General features: G+C 33.4%; 1 protein-coding gene across 8 annotated transcripts in view; it reads left to right on the forward strand.

Annotated features, from left to right (window-relative positions):
• Positions 1–20,397, forward strand: part of Emsy (EMSY transcriptional repressor, BRCA2 interacting) — an 82,193-nt gene that overhangs the window by 36,551 nt on the left and 25,245 nt on the right. For all 8 annotated transcript variants that reach the window (XM_071616507.1, XM_071616508.1, XM_071616509.1 and 5 more), the window contains 4 exons: positions 8,301–8,450; positions 11,148–11,318; positions 16,549–16,685; positions 19,839–20,012. In XM_071616507.1, coding sequence (XP_071472608.1) covers positions 8,301–8,450; positions 11,148–11,318; positions 16,549–16,685; positions 19,839–20,012 — 632 coding nt within the window. The remainder of the gene's footprint in view (positions 1–8,300; positions 8,451–11,147; positions 11,319–16,548; positions 16,686–19,838; positions 20,013–20,397) is intronic.

A 20,397-nucleotide genomic window follows, 5' to 3' on the forward strand; every position in this document is an offset into this window, starting at 1 on the left:
TTATTTATTTATTTTTAAAATTTTTTTAGTTATAGTTGGATACAGTGTCTTTATTTTACTTTATGTGGTGCTGAGGATTGAACCAAATGCCTAACGCAAGCGCTCTACCTCTGAGCCACAACCCCGCCCTCCTTCATGTATTTTAATGCATCTGTTGTTTCATACATATATATTTAGAAACATCATATATCTTGGTAGATTGGTTCTTTTTCATTATTATTTCATTTATTTTTTTTCCCTCAGTAATTTTCTTTTGCTCTGAAGTCTACTTTTCTTAGGGGGAAAAAAAAAATGATGTTTTATTTTTATTTCCACTCTTGAAGTTTTATTCCAATTTCAATTTGGAAAGCTTGACACATAATCTACAAAATGATGATATCAAACCCACATTAGTATATTTAGTCCATGTAGTAGAAAACCACAGTGATTTTGGATTTGCCAGGTATTATGTTGATTGGACACAGTGAATTGTATTGCCTTTTAAAGTCTACTTTATCTATAATTAAGATAGCCACTCCTGTTTTCTTTGGATTCATTATCTCAACAATATATAATTTCCCATCTTATTTTCAACCTATGTGTGTTGTGTTTGAAATGATTTTCTTGTAGACAGAACATAGTGTGGTTGGGTTTTTTAAAATTCACTCTGCCAGTCTTTGTCTTATAAATTATGTCTTTGGACCACTTACATTTAAGGTAATTGTTGATATGGTAGAGCTTAAGTGCTATTTTATTATTTGTTTTCTGTTTCTTGTTTTTCTGTTTGTATTTTCTTGCCTTCCTCTAGCTTGTTTGAAAATATTTTAGGATTCAATTTTGATTTATTTATAATGTATATATATATCATTTTGTTCTACTTCCTTAGTGTTTGTTTAGTGTAATGTGGTATTATAATATACTGAAAAAAATTATCACAGTTGATTTTTTTCCCCTGCATATTACTCTGTATTTGAAATAGTTTTATCTTTCTAGTAAAAAGGGGATTTTATTATATGTATATACACTGTTTCCTAGTTTTGCAAGGTTCTAGTTTCTGAGGTGTTTTGGTTACATTTTTATTTGTGATCCAGTTATTTATTTATTTTGACATTCATCTGTAGTCTTTGTGTGTGTGTGTGTGTGTGTGTGTGTACAGTTCATGTCAGGTGTTTTTGTTTTTTTTTATTTGGTACCAGGGATTGAACTCAGGGGCACTTGACCACAAGCCACATCCTCAGCCCTATTTGTATTTTATTTAGAAATAGGGTCTCACTAAGTTGCTTAGCGTCTTGATTTTGCCGAGGCTGGCTTTGAACTTGCGACCCTTCTGCCTCAACCTCCCCAGCCATTGGGATTACAGGTGTGCACCACCACTCATGGCTTCGTCAGGTTTTTGTTTCCATCTTATGTGTGCTTCCTAGCAAGAATTTTAAAAATTTCCCTTTTTTGTGTGAATTAAAAATAAAATCAAGTTTTCTTGAGATTATTTCACAAAGCATTTGCTTAACTCATTAAATGTGTTCAATTCAATGGTATTTTTAAAAAATATTTAATTTTTAGGTGTAGTTGGACACAATGCCTTTATTTTATTTACTTATTTTTATGTGGTGCTAGGGATGGAACCCAGGGCCTCACACGTGCTGGGTGAGCACTCTACCACTGAGCTACAACTACAACCTCAGCCCATCAGTGGTATTTAATATGTTCACAGATCATCTATTATGATTTTAAAACATTTCTATCACCTCAAAAAGAAACCCTATAACCTTTAGCTATTACCTCCTACTCCCTGTACCCATCCGTAAGCATCCCCTGTTATGTTTTTCTTTTCTTTTTCTTTCTTTTATTTTTAGTACCAGGGATTGAACCCAGGGATGCTTAAACATTGAGTCACATCCCCAACCCTTTTTATTTTTTATTTTTTGAGACAGAGTATCACTGAGTTGCTTAGGGCCTTGCTAATTTGCTTGAGGCTGGTTTTGAACTTGCTATCCTCCTGCCTCAGCCTCCCTAGGTGCTGGGATTATTTAGGCACGAGCTACCATGCCTGGCTCCCTATTATTTTTGATTTCTAGATTTTCATATCCTGTACTTTGATATGGAAGAAATTATATAATATGTGATCTTTTGTGTCTGGTTTTATTCACTTAACATGTTTTTAAGGTTTATGTATGTTGTTGCATATATTAGTATTTGATTCTTTTTTTCTGTATTTTTTATTAGTGTGTTATCATGGGATTTGTTGTTATATATTTGTACATGCACATAATATGATTTGGCCAGTATCATTCCCCAGTATTTCCCCTTCCCTCCCCTTCTTCCTCCCCCTGGTTCCTTTACTCTACTGATCTCCCTTAGATTTTTCATGAGATCCCTCCTCCACCTTTCTTTTCCTTTTTTCTGTCTAGCTTCCACATATGAGAAAACATTCAACCCATGATCTTTGGCTTATTTTGCTTGGTATAATGTTCTTATATTCCATCTACTTTCCTGCAAATGACAATTTCATTTTTCTTTATGATTGAATCCATTGTGAACAAATACCACATTTTCTTTGCCCATTCATCTGTTAATGAACACCATGGCTGGATCCATACTATGACTGTTGTGGATTGTGCTACTAAAAACATGGGTATGCATGTGTTTGTTTATTTGGATGGACATTGATATATATTTGGATGGTTTTTACCTGCTGGCAATTATGAAAATGCTGCTAAAAACATTTGTCTATGAATTTTTGAATATTCAGTTTTCGTTTGTGTGTGTGTGTTGTGTGTGTATTAGAATTGCTGGGTTATATGATAACTCTATATTTAATTCTTTGAAGAACTGCCAGACTATTTTCTAAAGAACTACATCGTTTTACATTCCCACCAACAATGAATGCATGAGAATTCCAAATACCCTACATTCTTGCCAATACTTGTAGTTCTCCTACTTTTTGATTCTAGCCATCCTAGTTTCTAACAAGTGGTATTTCATTATGGTCTGAATTTGCATTTCTCTGATGACAAGGATGTTAAGCATCTTTTTATGTACCTGTTGGACCTTTCACATATCTTCCTTGAAGAAATACCTACTCAGATTCTTTGCTTATTTTTAAATTGGGTTGTTTGTCTTTTTGCCATTGAATTGTATGAATTTATATGCTTATATTAAACTCTTATCACATGCAATATGCATATATTCCTCCCATTCTCTTTAGTTGTTTCTTCAGTTTCTTGTTGATATCCTTTAAAGTACAAAAAATTTGAATTTTTGATGATGTCTAGTTCATATCATTTTCTTTTGTTGCATGTGTTTTTTTAAAAATATTTTTTAGTTGTTGATGTACCTTTATTTTTTATTTATTTATATGTGGTGCTGAGGATAGAACCCAGTGCCTCACACATGCTCTGCCACTGAGCTACAACCCCAGCCCCATTTTTGCGTGTGTTTTTAGTGTTATATTTAATGATTCTTTGCCAAGACCCAAGATCATAAAGTTTTTTTCCTATCTTCTAACACTTTGTTTTACCTCTTTGGTATCTTTGATCATTTTTGACTTAATTTTGTATATTGTGTGAGGTAAAGGTATGCTGTTTGGATATGGTTAGAGTGTGTTTTATAAGGGTTTATGTGTGAGAAGTTTGGTCCACGGAGTGATAATGTGAGAGGTGGTGTGGACCTTTAAGAGATGGGGTCTAATGGCAGATCCTTAGGTCATTGAGCAGCTATCCTCAGAAACTCTTGTGGTACCCCTGAGTTATTGTGAGAGTCTGTTGTTACAAGACAGCCTAGGGTTGGGGATGTAGTGTAGTGTTAAAGCACTAGCATGTGCAAGGTCCTTAGTTTGATCCCTAGCACACACATAGACACACACACACACAATTGAGTTCTACCCATGAATTATTCTTTGGTGATGTTTTATTCTTGCTTACACTCTACCACAGTGCTCTCACCAGAGGCTAAATCAGTCGGGCCAATGATCTTGAACTTTCATACTCCAAAACTGTGAGCTAGATAAGCCTCTTTACTTTATAAAACTAGCCTGTCCCAAGGATTTTGGTGTAGTAATAAAAAAACAGACAAATACAAGGTCCTATTTCATTATTCTGTATATGCTATCTAATTATCCCAGCATAACTTATTGAAAAAATATTTCTTTTCCCCATCGAATTGTCCTGGTAACTCTGTAAAAAAATTAGTTGACCATAGGTGTATTGGTTTATTTCTGGTCTCAGTTCTGTTCCATTGGTCTGTGTCTGTGTGTTATGCCAGTAATGTACTGGTTTGATTTCCATTGGTTTATATGAAGTTTTGAAATCTTAAAGTGGGATTTTTCTGTTTTGGATTTATGTATAGAACAATTTGTGTCCCAGGCCTTGTTCAAAACAACAGAGAAATTATTCAGCAGTTGTAATATGAAATTTGTAATTCACCTATCAATTTCTACAAAAGTCATCAGAATAGGAATTGGATTTACTCTGTAGATTAATTTGATGAATATTATCATCTTAATGTTAAATCATTTGATTTGTGGACATGATATATTTTCCCATAATTTAGATTTTCCTAGCCTGGCACATTGGTGTGTCCCTATAGTCTGAGTTACTTGGTGGGGGGTTAGGTGACTGAGGCAGGTTCAGGTTGGTTGCTTGAGGTCAGGATTTCAGGGCCAGCCTGTGCAACATAGTGGACCCCATGTCTTAAAAATAAAAAAAAAAAGGAAAGAAAACGAATTTTTTTTTTTTTTTTAGTGGATTCCTTAAGTTTTTCTAAATAAAAGATCAGGTCATCTGCAATAGAGATAGTTTCTGCTATTCCAATCTGAATATTTTAATTTCTTTTTTCTTGCCTAATTTCCCTGACTTGAACCTCTAGTACAGTATTGAACAGAAGTGGGAAAAACAGACATTATTCTCTTATTCCTTATTCCTTCTAGTCATAGAACTACCATTAGTGTCCCTTGTGAGGCAGATGTACTGGTAACACATTTTTTCAGTTTTTACTTCTATGATAAAGACTTTGTTTCACCTTCATTGTTAAGATAGCTTTGCTGAATTATAGGATTTTCCAGTGAGTTTTTTCTTTGAGCTCTATTTTATCCTGCACCCTGCTAACTTCTGTTGTTTTTACTGAGAAGTAAACTGTTAACCTCATGTCAGTTCTTTATAAGTGATGAATTGTTTTTCTTTTACAAGATTTTTCTCCTTAACATTGAATTTTAGCATTTTTACTATGGATCTTTTTATGTTTATTTTACTTGAAGTTTTTTAAGCTATCTGGATGTGTAGGTTATTGCATTTTGGTAAATTTGGAAAGTTTTCAGCCATTATTTCTTCCTGTTTCTTTGTATGTCCCCTAATGTTTTTATTGGAAATTGGACATTTAGGTAATATAATGTAGCCAAGTACTGGTCTCCTCCCTCCAAGAATTTGTTATTGTTATTTGCTTGGTTATTTAGATAGTTATTTTAGAAGTCTATTTCCTTCTCCCTCCTGCACCCCCTCCCCTATAGTGTTTTTATTTATTTTTTTAAATATATTTTTTAATATTTTAGTTATAGATGGACACAATATCTTTATTTTGTTTGTTTATTTTTATGTGGTGCTGAGGATTGAACCCAGTGCCTCACCTGTGCAAGGCAAGCACTCTGCCATGAGCCATAACCGCAGCCCAAAGTTTTTATTTTTTATCTGTTCTTTTTAGTTACACATGACAGTAGAATGTATTTCGACATATTATAAATACATGGAATATAACTTCCCATTCTTGTGGGTTGTACTTGATGTGGAATTACACCGATCGTGTATTCTTATATGAACATAGGAAAGTTATGTCTGATTCATTCTACTTTCTTTCCCATTCCAATCTTCCCACTTTCCCCCATTCCTCTACCATGTTAACTCTGATACTATTCCTCAGGGAACTTTGGCATGACAATAATATTAGTATGGCTTTTTCTTTCCCCTGGCCACATCCTGCTATTAAACTCTACAACTGCTGAATAATTTCTCTGTTGTTTTGAACAATGCCTGGGACACAAATTGTTCTATACACAAATCCAAATTTTGAATCCTTTGACAGAATAGTTTCTGGGGTTCATTTTTGATACTTGTTCTGACCCCAAGGAGAGCTCCTTTCAGTTTTCTTCTTCCCCAGTTCTCTTCTATAAATTAGCCTGTAATCTAGATTGTTGTCTTCATTAAATTCTTGAATCTCTTTCCAATTACCTTTCACCACATCCTCCAGTATTCTTGAAAATGCTCAAAGCTTGAACTTATCCATAATCTGGTACAAATGAAGTCAGTTCCTTTGGGAAGATAGTAGGAGCTGTCTGTTTTTATGACTTATTTCTATTTTCAGACTAGTCCCTGAGCCAGCGCTCTAGAACTGGGAGGAGTGGGGTCAATGGTAAACTACTCTCCAGGTAGCACCCCTGCTTTAGGCACTAAGTGCTCAGTGAAGGTTGGATCTGGAGAGCAGTCTGAAGTTCGTTAAGCTTGCCGCTCCTGGTGGTAGATCCACTGCCTCATAAGCTGGGCTGAGGTGATCAGTGCTCCAGTATTCTTAGTAATGCCCCACCTGAGTTAGAGCATTTGTCCATGAATTAGGGGCTGAACAGAAGAAGGAAGCACCCACCGCTTAACTGCACTTGCTCAGAATTTAGCCTTAACAACAAATAGCTAGGAGCAAGATGAGATAGCTTAAGTCCTGTTCTTTCTAAGAAGAAGGCCCTCCAACTGGAGTAGGGGCAGAAGGAACCGTGTGTCCTTGCCCACAACAGTCTGAAACTGAAAGGGACAAAGGAAGAAACTATTTTAGTTCAAATAGCACGGATCTTGCCTTTCTTATGAACTTTTGGTGGATTTTCTTGAGTAGATTTCTTTTTTTCATTTGCTGTTTGACCTAGAAACCATTTCCAGAGCCTTTCAAGATTATTGTTTCATAATTTTCATCACTTTTCACTGGATTAGTAGATTAGCTTAGGCCTTCATGCTGTCTTACCAGAAATGTATCTCTGGAATGGTTTTAAGTACATTGGAATTATTATTTTTTAAAGGATGGTAGAATTGTCCAGTGCAAGTATCTGGGTCTTCTACTTATTGATGGGGGATGGAGTTCTTAAAATTTTCTTTTATGTAAACATGTCTATTTTAATTTACTTTCTTTTCCAAGGTCAATTTTCTTTAAAAAAAATATATATATGTTTTTATTTATAGACGGACACAATACCTTTATTTTTATTTATTTATTTTTATGTGATGCTGAAGATCAAACCCAGTGCCTTTCATGTGCTAGGTGAGCACTCTATCACTGAGCCACAACCCCAGCCCCCCCAGGGTCAATTCTAGTAAAGGATATTTTCCTAGAATATCATCCAATCCAGATTTTCAGTTTATTTGTTTAGGATTGAGCAGAATTATCTCTTATGATTCTCTTGTTTTTTTCTGTGTCTGTGATTATTTCTTTAGTGGCTTCTTTTTATATTTGCTTTATTAGAAGTCATTAATGAAATAGAAGTCATTTTTCATCTTACAGCTTCACTGTTTATAGCTTATTATATTATCAATAATTATTTATTTTCACAATAATAATTATTGAATTTTTGTCATGTATTAGTCAGTTTGTAATTTGAATTTATTTAATCCTCACAATAGCCCGATGAGGTATAAACTAATATTATTTTTACTTAATAATGAGAAAACTAAGTCACAGAGATTAAGTAACTTGTTTAATTATGCCTAGATACCATAATTTTAAATTTTTATTGACTATAAGAAGTTTATTATTTAAGAATTAAGTTATTAAGAATTATTTAATTATTAAGGCTGTTAAATACGTAGACCTGTTTCCTTCCTAATGTCTCAACCTAAGTCACCATCTAAAAAAGTTATAATCCTTGGTGGTTATCTATAGTGAAATATTTTGTCTCATGAATTATTCAGTGAAAATAGTATTGTGACTTGGTTTGACTTCTTATGATATTCCTTTCATCCCAAGTATTTGTGTGGAACAGATTATTTGCTTATAAAAGTACAATTGCTAACTTTGATTTAAAAGCTCTTATATGATCCCAACATATACAAAAAGTCAAGATTTATTTTTTTTCAAGAACTTTGTTAATGTAATGTCTTACTTTCATTCCTGAAATGAAAAAAATTAGGAAAGACAGGAATTTGAGGCTAAAAGTTGAAAGAGTCTCATCAATATGAAAAAAAAAAAACATCTCCTTGCATAAGACTGAGTAAATATATGTATTACTGCCCTCTTGGGTTGGTATAAGGGACATGTTTTTAAAAAACTTTGTACTGAGATTCATCTTTCTTCTTTCAAAGGTGTTAAAATCATCACACAACAGGTTCAGCCAAGTAAAATCTTACCTAAACCAGTGACTGCAACTCTTCCCACCAGTAGCAATTCCCCTATTATGGTGGTTAGCAGTAATGGTGCAATTATGACAACTAAACTGGTAACCACTCCTACGGGTAAGTCTCATGAGCATCAGTCCATTCATTCATATGTTCATCAAGCAAAATCTGTACCAGTGATATTCTCTACATTGGGGATCGAGAGATTAATGAAATAATTCTTCAGAGAGACCTTTCTTGATCCACCTACCTCCCTAAAACTGGCTGTCTCTTACTATTCTTTCTCATGGTCCTCTGTTCTTTTCCTTTATAGAACTTACCACAATTTCTCATACTTTGCTAGTGGTTAATTTATTTTTCACCTATTAGATTGTAAGCTCCCTGAGGGTAAGGGATCATGTCTTGTTTATTCATCATATATAGAGAGTTGGCCTGTAAGTAGGTGCTTGTTGAGGATTTGTTGACCAAATGAAAACAATGCCAACACACAGGATCTTACTCTGCTGAGATCAAGAACCTGTGTCATAGGATAGTAAGTGTTATTGAGGCTGAGGGAAGCACAGGATGCCATTATGCAAAGAGTAAGCAGTCAGCCTGTGTTTGAGAAAGTGATATCGTAGGACCTTGTAAATAGTACTATCCTTTGTGACCTTTAGCAGGTTACTTACTTTTCTAAATCTTTTCCCCTGTCTAATTTAAAGGGGAGACTAATATCTAACTCATAGATTATTGTAAGTTTTAAATGAAATCAAGTATGTAACTTGATTTCATTTAAAGTCCCCAGTATAGTGTTCAGTAGCTATTACTATTAATATTAGAATTAGCCATTACTAATATTTTAAATGTCTTGTAACTCTTTTTTCCCCCCCAGTGGTGCTGGTGATTTAACTCAGGGCCACATGAATGCTAGGCAGATACTCCAGTTGCTGAGCTATGCCCATGGCCAAAGTGTCTTTAACTCTTAACCAAACTTTTTGAGGAGGGCCAGTATTTAGATGACACAGTTTTAGACTGTACTGTTTAGCAGTACAAAATGATACCTATCTCAAGTATTATAAGCTGACTTTATTGATCAGTATGTTGAGATCTATACAAGCATTGTATTTAATCTCCTTTAGGCTTTATTATTTCCATTTTCAGTGGCTTGCATCAACCAGTTTGCCTAAGGTCACATAGCAAATAAGAAGAGAGCTGAGATTTGAATCCATATCTGTTTGACTCCAGAACCTATGTTTTGTTTTGTTTTTTAATTTTGGTTAAAATATACATAACATGAAATTTACCACTTTCAAATATACATTTCATTGGCATAAAGTACTTGCCCATTGTTGTATAACCATTAGTACCATCTATCTCCACAACGTTTTTCCTCTTCCCACACTGAACCTCTATACCCTTTATATAAGAACTCTCCATTTCCCCCTTTTCTATAGCCCTTGGCAACCACCATTTTACTTTCTGTTTCTATTTTAAACACTGTTATTCTCATATTAAATATATCATACTTAGCCCAAACTCTTCTCCATTTGGCTCAAAGATATTAATATTATGTATATATATATGATTCCTCATGTTAGGGGAGGGCAGTGAAAAATCATACTGTGCCCGTGTTTGTCTATATTAGAATAAGTGTTTCCTATTTTAAAACAAAAGCCAAAATTGAATGTATGATTCATAGTATTCAAACCTTTGGTGCCCATGCCATATTTACTTTCTACTAGGGTTTTTGTTGTTGTTGTTTAAATTTGGATGTATGTTTGTAACCAGTTAAAACTGATTCTACTAAATGTTTCTTCACTCCTCCCTTTTTTGAGTAATGGATGTATTTTTTAAAGGTTAATACATTGCTAAAATAACTTTTTTGGGGGTTGGGAATATAAGTGGCTATCAGAATAGTCTTTGAATCTAATTATTATTATTATGACAAAAAAAATTTAAGTTGAAAAAAGTATTACCTTGGTTGTTGTTGTTGCTTTTTTTTTTTTTTTTTTTCATTTCCCCAAGGCTAATAATTTTTTTTTCAGGAATAGTCTGAGACTATACTGTAATAGTCTTACTGGCTGTGTAAGAAATAAAGAAGGCTCATCTGGTTAGTTTCTAATTCCTGTTTGGTAAAGAGAAAAGTCCCCAAAATAGTGGGAAAGGATATGAAATCCTTTGAGAGATATAAAGAAAAATATTCTAGTAGGTCAGTTAAAGTTGAGGAAATATGTAAGTGGAGAAAATTTTTAGCTACAGAGAAATATTCCTGGCAACTCTTGGCAGCTTCAGCTTTAATCTCTAGTAAAATGATGGAATAACCCTTTAAAAGATGGAAATATATTTAGAGGTCAGTAGAGTATAAAAAAGTAAAAGTTTATAAAATTTTAGACAAATAATACTGCCTTATTTGCTGAGTGCTGACGTCGGGTTTGGCACTAAGCATAAAACAGATGCAGATACCTTAAAATCTATAATAAAAATATCTAAAATGCTCTGGCAGGAAAGATGATTAAATTTTAAGTTTCTTTTGGCATAAAACTAGTGGAAGAAGGTAGTTGAAGAAGGGAACAGGCTTAGCGCTACTTTTTCTTGAGTTAGTAATTTGATGCAACACATCACAAAATTTTAAGTGTAAAATTAATTCAAATTGACTTGGCATTTGTTCTTGCTATGTGCATTGAAGACTGACTGTAAAACTCTAAATTAATGTCTTGACACCTGAAAATTCCATTTTCAAGTTAAAGCAATGTAGGTTACATTGAATTATGGTTAAACAAGTTATTCTTCTGTAAGTGATGATGAGTTTTTCTTTTGGCTTTTTCTCTTCTGTAGGTACACAGGCAACCTATACCCGGCCAACAGTGAGCCCATCCATAGGTCGGATGGCTGCAACACCTGGAGCTGCAACCTATGTGAAAACTACCAGTGGTAGCATCATTACAGTAGTACCCAAATCATTAGCTACTTTGGGGGGCAAGATAATTAGCAGTAATATAGTTTCTGGTAGGTATATCTGAAATATATCAAAAGCATAGGTGTCCTATAGTGAGAGGAAAAACATTTTCACTATTGAAGGATTGCTTGATCTCATTTTTCTGCTTAGAAATCTAAAGCTTTGTTTTTAGTTCTTGTGTTTAGAGATTAAATATTTCTTAGTTTTAGTATTAAATATTCACACGTAAAGCTTTTGATAGTTCTAAAATTAAAAGAACAATTACTTGTTTTTAATCACAATGCAAAGATTATGGTTGATTTTTGCATAGAGATTTTTAATTTACAAAATATTCTCCCATTTGTCAACCCAGTCAGACTTTATAGTAACTCTTCAGGTGGTTATTATTGTGCCCATTTTACAAATGAAGACAGATTTGGATTTAGAGGTCCAACTGACCTATCCATGTCTGTACAAGTTAGAGCAGTGCAAGAAGTAGTATTAATACATTGAACTCAATTGAAGGAACATATCTCATAATTTCAATTATTAATGTTACTTTAGCCTGTTAAAAATAAAAATATTTGAATATCTTTAGTTGTTTTTCACCATTTATCTTAACTGTTTGCTTTTAAAAAATATTTTACTCAGTAAGGTTGTTAACCATCTGCCTATTTATTGGTATATTGGAATTTTACCTGGTTTTTATTGGCCTACAATATTTGGGTCGTGGACCCTGACGTGGAATGTTAACATGGCATCTGTTTTCACTGATTATTATTTTTAATTAAAATGATCTAAATAATCTCTGATTAAGCAAGCCTTATGATTTTAACTGCTGCCATTTTTGTAGACTGGTCGTATTTTGTTTGCCCCTGGTGAGTTGTTCTAATATTATAAAATCAAGGGACTGAAGTTTCTGGCAGTAATTTGATGTTGCTGATAACTCAAGGAATGAAAAAAAGCAAAGCAGAGCATGGTATTGGCATCAAGCACTATATTTAAAGCTGTTAATTTTGGCTCTTCTTTTAAGTGCAAGTGAGAAAATTCAGTGTTGGCCAAACTGAGGAGGATGAAAGTAGGGAAAGAGTCATTGTACTCTTAACTTTTAAGAGGATATTTAAATAACACAGTGATAACTCAAATTATAATTTATTACTTGACAATATCTTCAAATAGTATAGAACATTTACTCAATTAAACATTTTTCAAAAAGTTATGTTTTTCATTGGTAGGTAACTTTTAGGATTCTTTCTTTTTTTACTTATATATGAGTTTATAATACCATATAGCTTGAAGGGAATGTTAGATGTCATGAAGCCTTATTTATAGACCTTATTCATGATGTAGTTGTTTTGTAGTAGGTCAGAGGAACATAAGCAGGCATATTTTCCTAGAGGCAGAGATTTAAGATCTATATCCTGTATATATTATCCACCTTCATATTAAATATAAAACCACTCACTTAGTTGTTATTTCAAGTAAATGGGTATACATGGGAAGAGTTATTAAGCTTTTCTGGCACTGTAGCATATACTTACTTGGTATACATGCAACTTTATTCATTGCATGAAGATTATGATGTCTTCATATTTCCTTTACTGTTTGGCATTTTTCCTCATTCCTGATTGTTCTAAATGGATCCTATGTTTACATATCACTGTTCTTTATAAAGATAGTTCTCTTTTTTTGTAATGTTCTGTCATTCTGTGATCCTAGGATTTAGGCTAGTTTATTAGAAGTTTTTAAATCCCTTTGTCTATTCATCATAAACTGGTAATCTGGTTGAATGAAGTTAGTAGTTTTCTGTCTTCATCCATAAGCAGATATTAGTTTCTAAAATTCTCTCCCTCAAGAGAAAGGAGAAATACTGGGGAATGATATTGGCCAAATTATATGGTTATATTGTGTGCATGTACAAATATATAACAAGTCCCGCCATTATGTACTACAACTATAATGCACCAATGAAAAATGAAAAAATAAATAAATAAAATTCCCTCCCCCACCAAAAAGCAGTTTTCCTAAAATACATTTAGACATCTAGACTAGAAGACTTAACAACAACAAACTTTCCTTTCATTGTGGGGTAATTTAGAAAAGTACAAAGATAAAACCACATAATTTTGCCACCCATGGAAATGTGTTAAAATTGAAATGTATTTTCATTCCTTTTTTACTCATTTGTTTACGTGAATATATGTATACTTTTAAAAATTAGGACATGATTTTTATCCTTGTTTCATAAAATGTGTTGATTATTTTTACATGCCTAGTAAATATATTTTGATATCCCTTCCAGTTGCCACATAATATTCCCTCATGTGATTTACCATAATTTAACTATTTTTTTTATTGTTGATGTTTTTGGTTGCTTACAGGTCTTTTTATTGTTATAAATAATCCTGAAATGAATATTATTATACATAAATTATTTGTGAATTCCTTACTCCCTTTGTATAATACCCTAGAAGGCAAATTAATGCTTCTTCAATACTTTCTAGAAAGCTCATTTTTTTTAACTAGAGTAAGCAATTAAATGGAAGTGATGACTGTTCTTACAGCCATTTAATTCATATACTAATCAAATAGTTATATGTGTATATACATGATAATTATCAGGTTTGTAAGCTTTTGTGAGCCATATTGAGTGTTGGTTGAAGAAATATACCTATTTTATGTAGAAGTTTGAATCCTTTCAAAATGAATCCATTATCTTGACTCTGAGGGCATTATAAGAACCTGTGACAATGGCAAGACTTGACTATGATTCTCTTAATCTTTACTAAAATGTCCAGACAAGGAGCTCTTGTTTATACATTTTTTTTTCCATTCATTCATTGTCACATTATTTGAGAAAAACAACATAAAACATTACCCAAGAGACTGAGATTGTGTGGGTTTTAAGAATCTGTGAATAGTAAAATATAAGCCAATAAATTTCTGTTTCTCTTTAAGCCAACCCACCATAACATGCAAACTTTTCCAAGTGTATTTTTAAAAAAAATAAGAATCATTGGAATGCATCAGAATCATAGCCCATTATGAATCAAATGTGATTCACAGTTATTTGCAACCATTATGCCTTTACTTTTAAGTATGGACTATATAGTGATTTCTCTGATATGTTATGATTCAGATGCTATGATACTTAGACTTGAGTTTAAGTACTTGAGTTTCATTCTCTGCCCTAAAGAATGCTAAACAAATGACTTGGGATGCATTCTGTTGTATCATGAGAACTATAAACTCATTGCTATGAAAGCACAGAAGATGGTCTCTCACTGTGTGTGTGTGTGTGTGTGTGTGTGTGTGTGTGTGTAATGAGTAATATTTCTAGATATAGAAACATGCTCCCTGGAATTTCAGATATTTATAATTGATCATTGTAGACAAATTTTATATTCGATTTTAGTATAACGTTAAACTTGCTTTTCCTTATACTAATCCTTTTTCTTTGAGTTTTTTAACTTTATTCCCCACCCTCCCCATTTTGTTAAACTGGTGGACATGGTTAGCAACTATTCTTATAAACTGACAGGCCTTTGAAATGAAAAGGATAGACAAATAAAATCCATTGGTTGAGCAAGTTTTGTCAAAAAATGGTCCGTATATTTTGGTGTAGAGCTAGAAATATAGTTTACATTTCCTTAAAGTAGATTTTTGTGCTTCCTTTCTAAAAACATTTTTTCAGTTATCAAATATTTGGTGAGAAGTGCAGTGTCCAAAGAGGTCTTCACAGTTAATTACATACGAGGGACTGGACTTAAGAGTTACTCTTTAAGTTGGTTTAACTTTAATGGGTAGCTTGGTTTTTGTGGCTTGTAACAACTTGCTTTTCAGACTGTAGATAAAGGGAAAAACTGTTGTGAAGCTAGTCGGTGGATAAAAGTGCTTTTTTATATAATCTCTGAATGTTTTACTTTGAACTGATGAGATCTTGGATAATGACAAGTATGTTATAAAGGTATTTTTATATCAAAATTGACAAAATTAATAATTCTTAATAAAAACAACTAGAATACTTCTATTCTTAGTGTAATCTTATTTATAAAATTCTATTAATGATTACTACTGATTTCCAGTGGAAAATAATAAAATTTTGTTTAATTTTTCTTTTCAAGAATGAGTCATGTTTTTATTAAGTTCCTATTTTGTACTTAGTCACTGTTAAGTAATGTATAGACCTTTATAAGAATATGACTACCTGCTTTCTTATGCAGAGAAAATTATAGGAGCAAAAGTAGCATTGCAGTTGGTGTGCTCACCATGGAAACCAACACTGAAGGAGAGATACATGTTAGATAACCTAATAATTCACACCTGACAGAACCCTGAAAGCTAGCTGAGGAATTTGGGGCTTTGTGTGGTAGTTTGTGGGAAACCATAATGAAAAAATTACTTGTTAGCCTAGAATTTATGGTATTTACCATGGAGTAGGAACTAATGAGATCATATTGGTAGAATTAGGGCCAGAACATGTAAGATTTTGAAGCACAAGAGGGAAAGTTGGAATTAGATCCATTGGAGATTAGGGAGGTTCTTAACCAATTTAATATGTTCCGGATTCTTGACATGATAAAATTAGTTGTTTTTTTTAAGTATGTTGGATATGTCAGGGCGCACCAGAGCTGTTTCTGTGATAGAGAAACTTGAAATAGGGAGGCAATATGGAAACTAGAGAAGAAGAGGGCCTGCCTGTTGAACTAGCGTTGATAACATTTTAAAAGACGACTTTGCTGATAAAGTGAGCTCATTGACATACTTAATGAACAACTGTTATAAAGTAATTGCCGTCCACTGTGCTAAGCACTGAAGGAATCAGTGGCACAAAGAGTTCAGAGCTCATGGGCTTTCATTTTGTTACTGGGTGCAGAGTCAAGACAAGGCATAAATCAAGGATTTACAAAAGGATTTTCAACTTGGACAATTAGAATATAGAGCATAGATTTAATAGGTGGTTAGATGTGATAGGTTGAAGAGAAGCATTTTATGGAAGGATGCAGGGAAGAAGACAATATGGTATTATGTTTGTATAGTAGATCTTAATGGTTAAAAATAAAAATCTACCTATAAAATATACAGTATAAATCAAAATTTCATTCTCACAATCTCTAGAGTTCTGCAGATTACAAAAGTACGTGTTGAATCTGCAACTTGGTCTATGTGTCTGTTTCCTTTTTTTTTTTTTTGCCTTTGCTTAAGGAGAGATTTTGTTTTGTTTTAATTTTGCACAACATAAACAGAAATGATCATCACTAGTTCTTAACTCAGGCCTCCTTTTCTTCCCCCTTTTCTAAGGAACAACTACCAAAATCACTACAATCCCAATGACTTCCAAGCCTAATGTGATTGTTGTGCAAAAGACAACAGGAAAAGGAACGACCATTCAAGGCCTCCCTGGCAAAAATGTTGTCACGACATTGTTAAATGCTGGAGTAAGTAAGAGCTTGAACTGCAGATTCAACAATACACTGAAAATTTTAAAGATTAGCTATACAAATATTTGCCTAAGGACTTTTGAACCCTACAATGACCAGAATGGCTTGATTTACCACTACTGTGATATAATAACTATTAAAACATCACCAACTGATGCCATTTTTTACAATAATTTCTAAAACATCTGCTCTTATTTGCTCATAGTTAGGTTGCTTATGACCATGATTTAGATACTTAGCTTGGTCCAGATGGAGAATTTCATTGGCTTAACTGCAGAAAGACTTCTTTTGGAACATGATTTTATTCCTACTTATGGCCAGTAGATATCGGAGTAGTATTTGGCATAGACTAGGCAAAGAGAAATATTTGGGTTTAAGATGAAATTAATTTATGGGGATATGTTACTTTAATTTTTTTCATTTTTATCTCTTTGACCTAGTTTTTTAAAAAGTCAAAGAACTGATTTATAGTTCTGAAGGTGTTGTCGGGACAAATGAGGCGAGGCACCAAAGATACAGGAAACAGTTTTATTTGGCTGCAGCCAGGTTCAGAGGGCACAGCTTTTGCTGTAATCAATTAATCCCCTGAACCCCGAGTTCAGGGAGTTTCAGAATTTTATACCCAGCAGGTAAGGGGAGGGGCTCAGAAGTTCACAGTCTGCAGAAGTTCACATAAAAGCAACTTTTTCTTTCACTGTTCTGGGCAAGTTAACTCTTCAAGGACAACACCTGAGAAGGGGAGAGCTTCTTCTTCCCTTTCTTTCCTCTCCCTGCCAGCTGTTACCATGGAGCCCATTTGTAACTTATCTTTAAAATGTAGACATCTCTGTGAAGCCCAGCTCAAGGCCAGGGCCTTGTTTGCACATTTCTTCAAAGTACTATTCTGGATATGTTTGTGAAAAACTAATAAGGGGGTGTCCAGCACCTGGAGTGCTGGTATCTTCTCGGCCAGTGGCCAAGTAAACAGGGCAACACAAAAATAGGAAGTTTATCTACATTGGACTCTTTCGCAGAGACTCTTTTGCTGAGAGTCCTAAAATCAGCCATGCTGAAGAGGGCTTTTCTGTGGAGAAAGGGGGTGCCACTTCAAAGGCAGTTGTTAAGAGGTTTATGGGTAGATCTGATCTTGTGTCTTAATATTGTACTTGTTTGATCTTGGGTGACTTATTCAGCTTCTCTAATCTTTCATTTTCTTATTTGTACATTGGGGATTATGGTAGCAATTTTAAAAGGGCTTGAAACAGTGTCTAGCACATAGGAAGTCCATAATCATTAGTTTTCTTTTGATTGCTACTACTCTTGGTATTTAACTATTTAGGCTTTGTAATGTCCTTACCTTTTCTGACTTCTCTAGAAAATGGAATGCTGTCCTTTTAAGTAGATCAAATGAAAGCTTCTTAGGCATCATGATTTTTGGAATGTTGGAAGGGATCTAGCAGTAGACTTTCAACATGTGGGAAATCGGATTGTTTTTAGATTGAATTCTCATAGAAAGCCAAAAATAGAGCCAAGAGTAGAATTCAGATTTTCAGAGCCCTTTTAAATGTGGTTTATAGTTCAATAGTACTTGATATATAAGCGGGGATGCCATATACTATTGGTCCTGTGTGGTTGGAGAGATCGAAGAGTCCTGTGAGAATACTCTCTACTAGATATATCTGAGCAACAGTTGGACATAGGCAATGCTAATAAAATAAGCAGATCAACATATAAGAACGGCTTTTTTACCACTTAGGAACATGCACTTGCTCACCTATGCATGCCCACAATACACATCAGGAAAGCTTCTTAAAAAAAGTCTGCTAGTTGTTTTTGTTCACGTTGTTATACTTGGATAGGACCCATCAAGCTGTTGAATAGATAGGCGTGCCCACTTGCAATCTAGTGGATGTTGGCCATTTTCCAGAAATGCTACTGTCAAGGATGTGTGTGTGTTGAAATAAGTAATCACACAATTGGCAGACACTTTGTTTCCCTTAGATAATTACCACAGATAGTTAAATTTAACATTTTTTGTAATGCAAATATATTTAGCTCCAAATCCACAGAGTGATTGCTTTTTATCCAACTGACATGGATAAAAAGCACTTTATTTTTATTGGCTGCTAAGTTTGGAAGGCCACACATCTAGAAATTAAGAAAAACTAATAAGGTAAAAATTGTGAGGTCTTTTTTTAATTTCCTTTTTATTTCATGGATCTTAATTTTAAAACTTTTTTTTTTTTTTTAATAGAGTCTTACTATATTGCCTAGGCTGGTCTTGAACTCATGGGTTCAAGTAATCCTCCCACCTTAACCTCCTAAGTAGCTGGGACTACTACGTACGCCACCAAGCCCAACTTAATTGTAAATTTTTTAATAATTTAGTAAAATCACTATATTTGAAGTTATTTTAGCTAACTTCAAGTAAAAATGTTGAAATCATAAGTGACCAGAAAATAATACTTAAGAATAAGGCAGATGAAAATACAAAAAATGATGAAAAGTTACTGGACTTTATCTAGTGTAACTAGTGATATTAGTAACATACTAATAATAAAACACAGGGAATGCCTTAAGTTTTTCCTTTTTTTTTTTTAAATATAACTTGCTCTTCTCATCTGTTGCCTATACTTTTTCATGTAGACATTCTGTTGTGTCCCCTTGTGATTTCATATACATAGAATTTAAGGGAGTTTATTTTGTATTTGTATATTTAGTTATAATATATTGCACAGTAATTTTTTAATTTCATAAATATTCATTTCAGATACACTGAAAGGTAAAGAAGAATGTTGGGGTGAGACCTATGATCCTAACTCTTGGATGTTAACATATTAGCATATATTCTTCCAGAATTTTCTGGCTCTATTTTAATATGTGCGTTTTATGAATGGCATAGTATATTAAGGATTTTTAGATGTAATAATTTTAAAAAATTTACACATTAGGAAATAATTTTAATTTTTTCTTTGGTAAAGTTGTTCAGATGACTTCTAAGATCATTTCATTTAGGTCTGGGATTTTTGATAATTTAGGAACTTTGTACTTTGTTATATAATCCTTTTCCCATCATCTTGGTAAAAACCTTTCTGTGCTTTTTCCTAAGAGGACTGTTTTTATTATTTAAATGCATATAAATCTCTCATATAACTATTGATTTCAACTTAGGGAGAAAAGACAATTCAGACAGTGCCAACAGGAGCAAAGCCAGCTATCATCACTGCTACAAGACCCATCACCAAAATGATTGTAACTCAGCCCAAAGGAATAGGTTCCACAGTTCAACCAGCAGCTAAAATTATCCCAACAAAAATTGTTTATGGGCAGCAAGGGAAAACACAGGTATGCTACAAGATATGGTGATCTTTGTTCTTAAATTCCTAAAATTTTCAGGTAGAAATTAGAAGGAAAAGATTGATAAACTTAAAAAAAAGAAAAATTATGAAAAGTTTGGACTGAAGTGTATAATAATCTGATCTCAAAATCTATTTTTTGTTTTTTTTTCTTTAGTACTTTTTTAAAAATATGTTTCTAGTTGTAGGTGGAAACAATGCCTTTATTTTATTTATTTATTTTTATGTGGTGCTGAGGATCAAACCCAGTGCCTCACATATGCTAGTTGAGTGCTCTGCCACTGAGCCACAACCACAGCCCCTCAAAGTCTTTTTTTATGGTACATTGCATATTATATAATTTGCTTTACTTGAACCCTTTATAACAGAGTTAC

This window comes from Marmota flaviventris, chromosome 9 (genome assembly GCF_047511675.1).
Source record: "Marmota flaviventris isolate mMarFla1 chromosome 9, mMarFla1.hap1, whole genome shotgun sequence".
Taxonomy (NCBI): domain Eukaryota; kingdom Metazoa; phylum Chordata; class Mammalia; order Rodentia; family Sciuridae; genus Marmota; species Marmota flaviventris.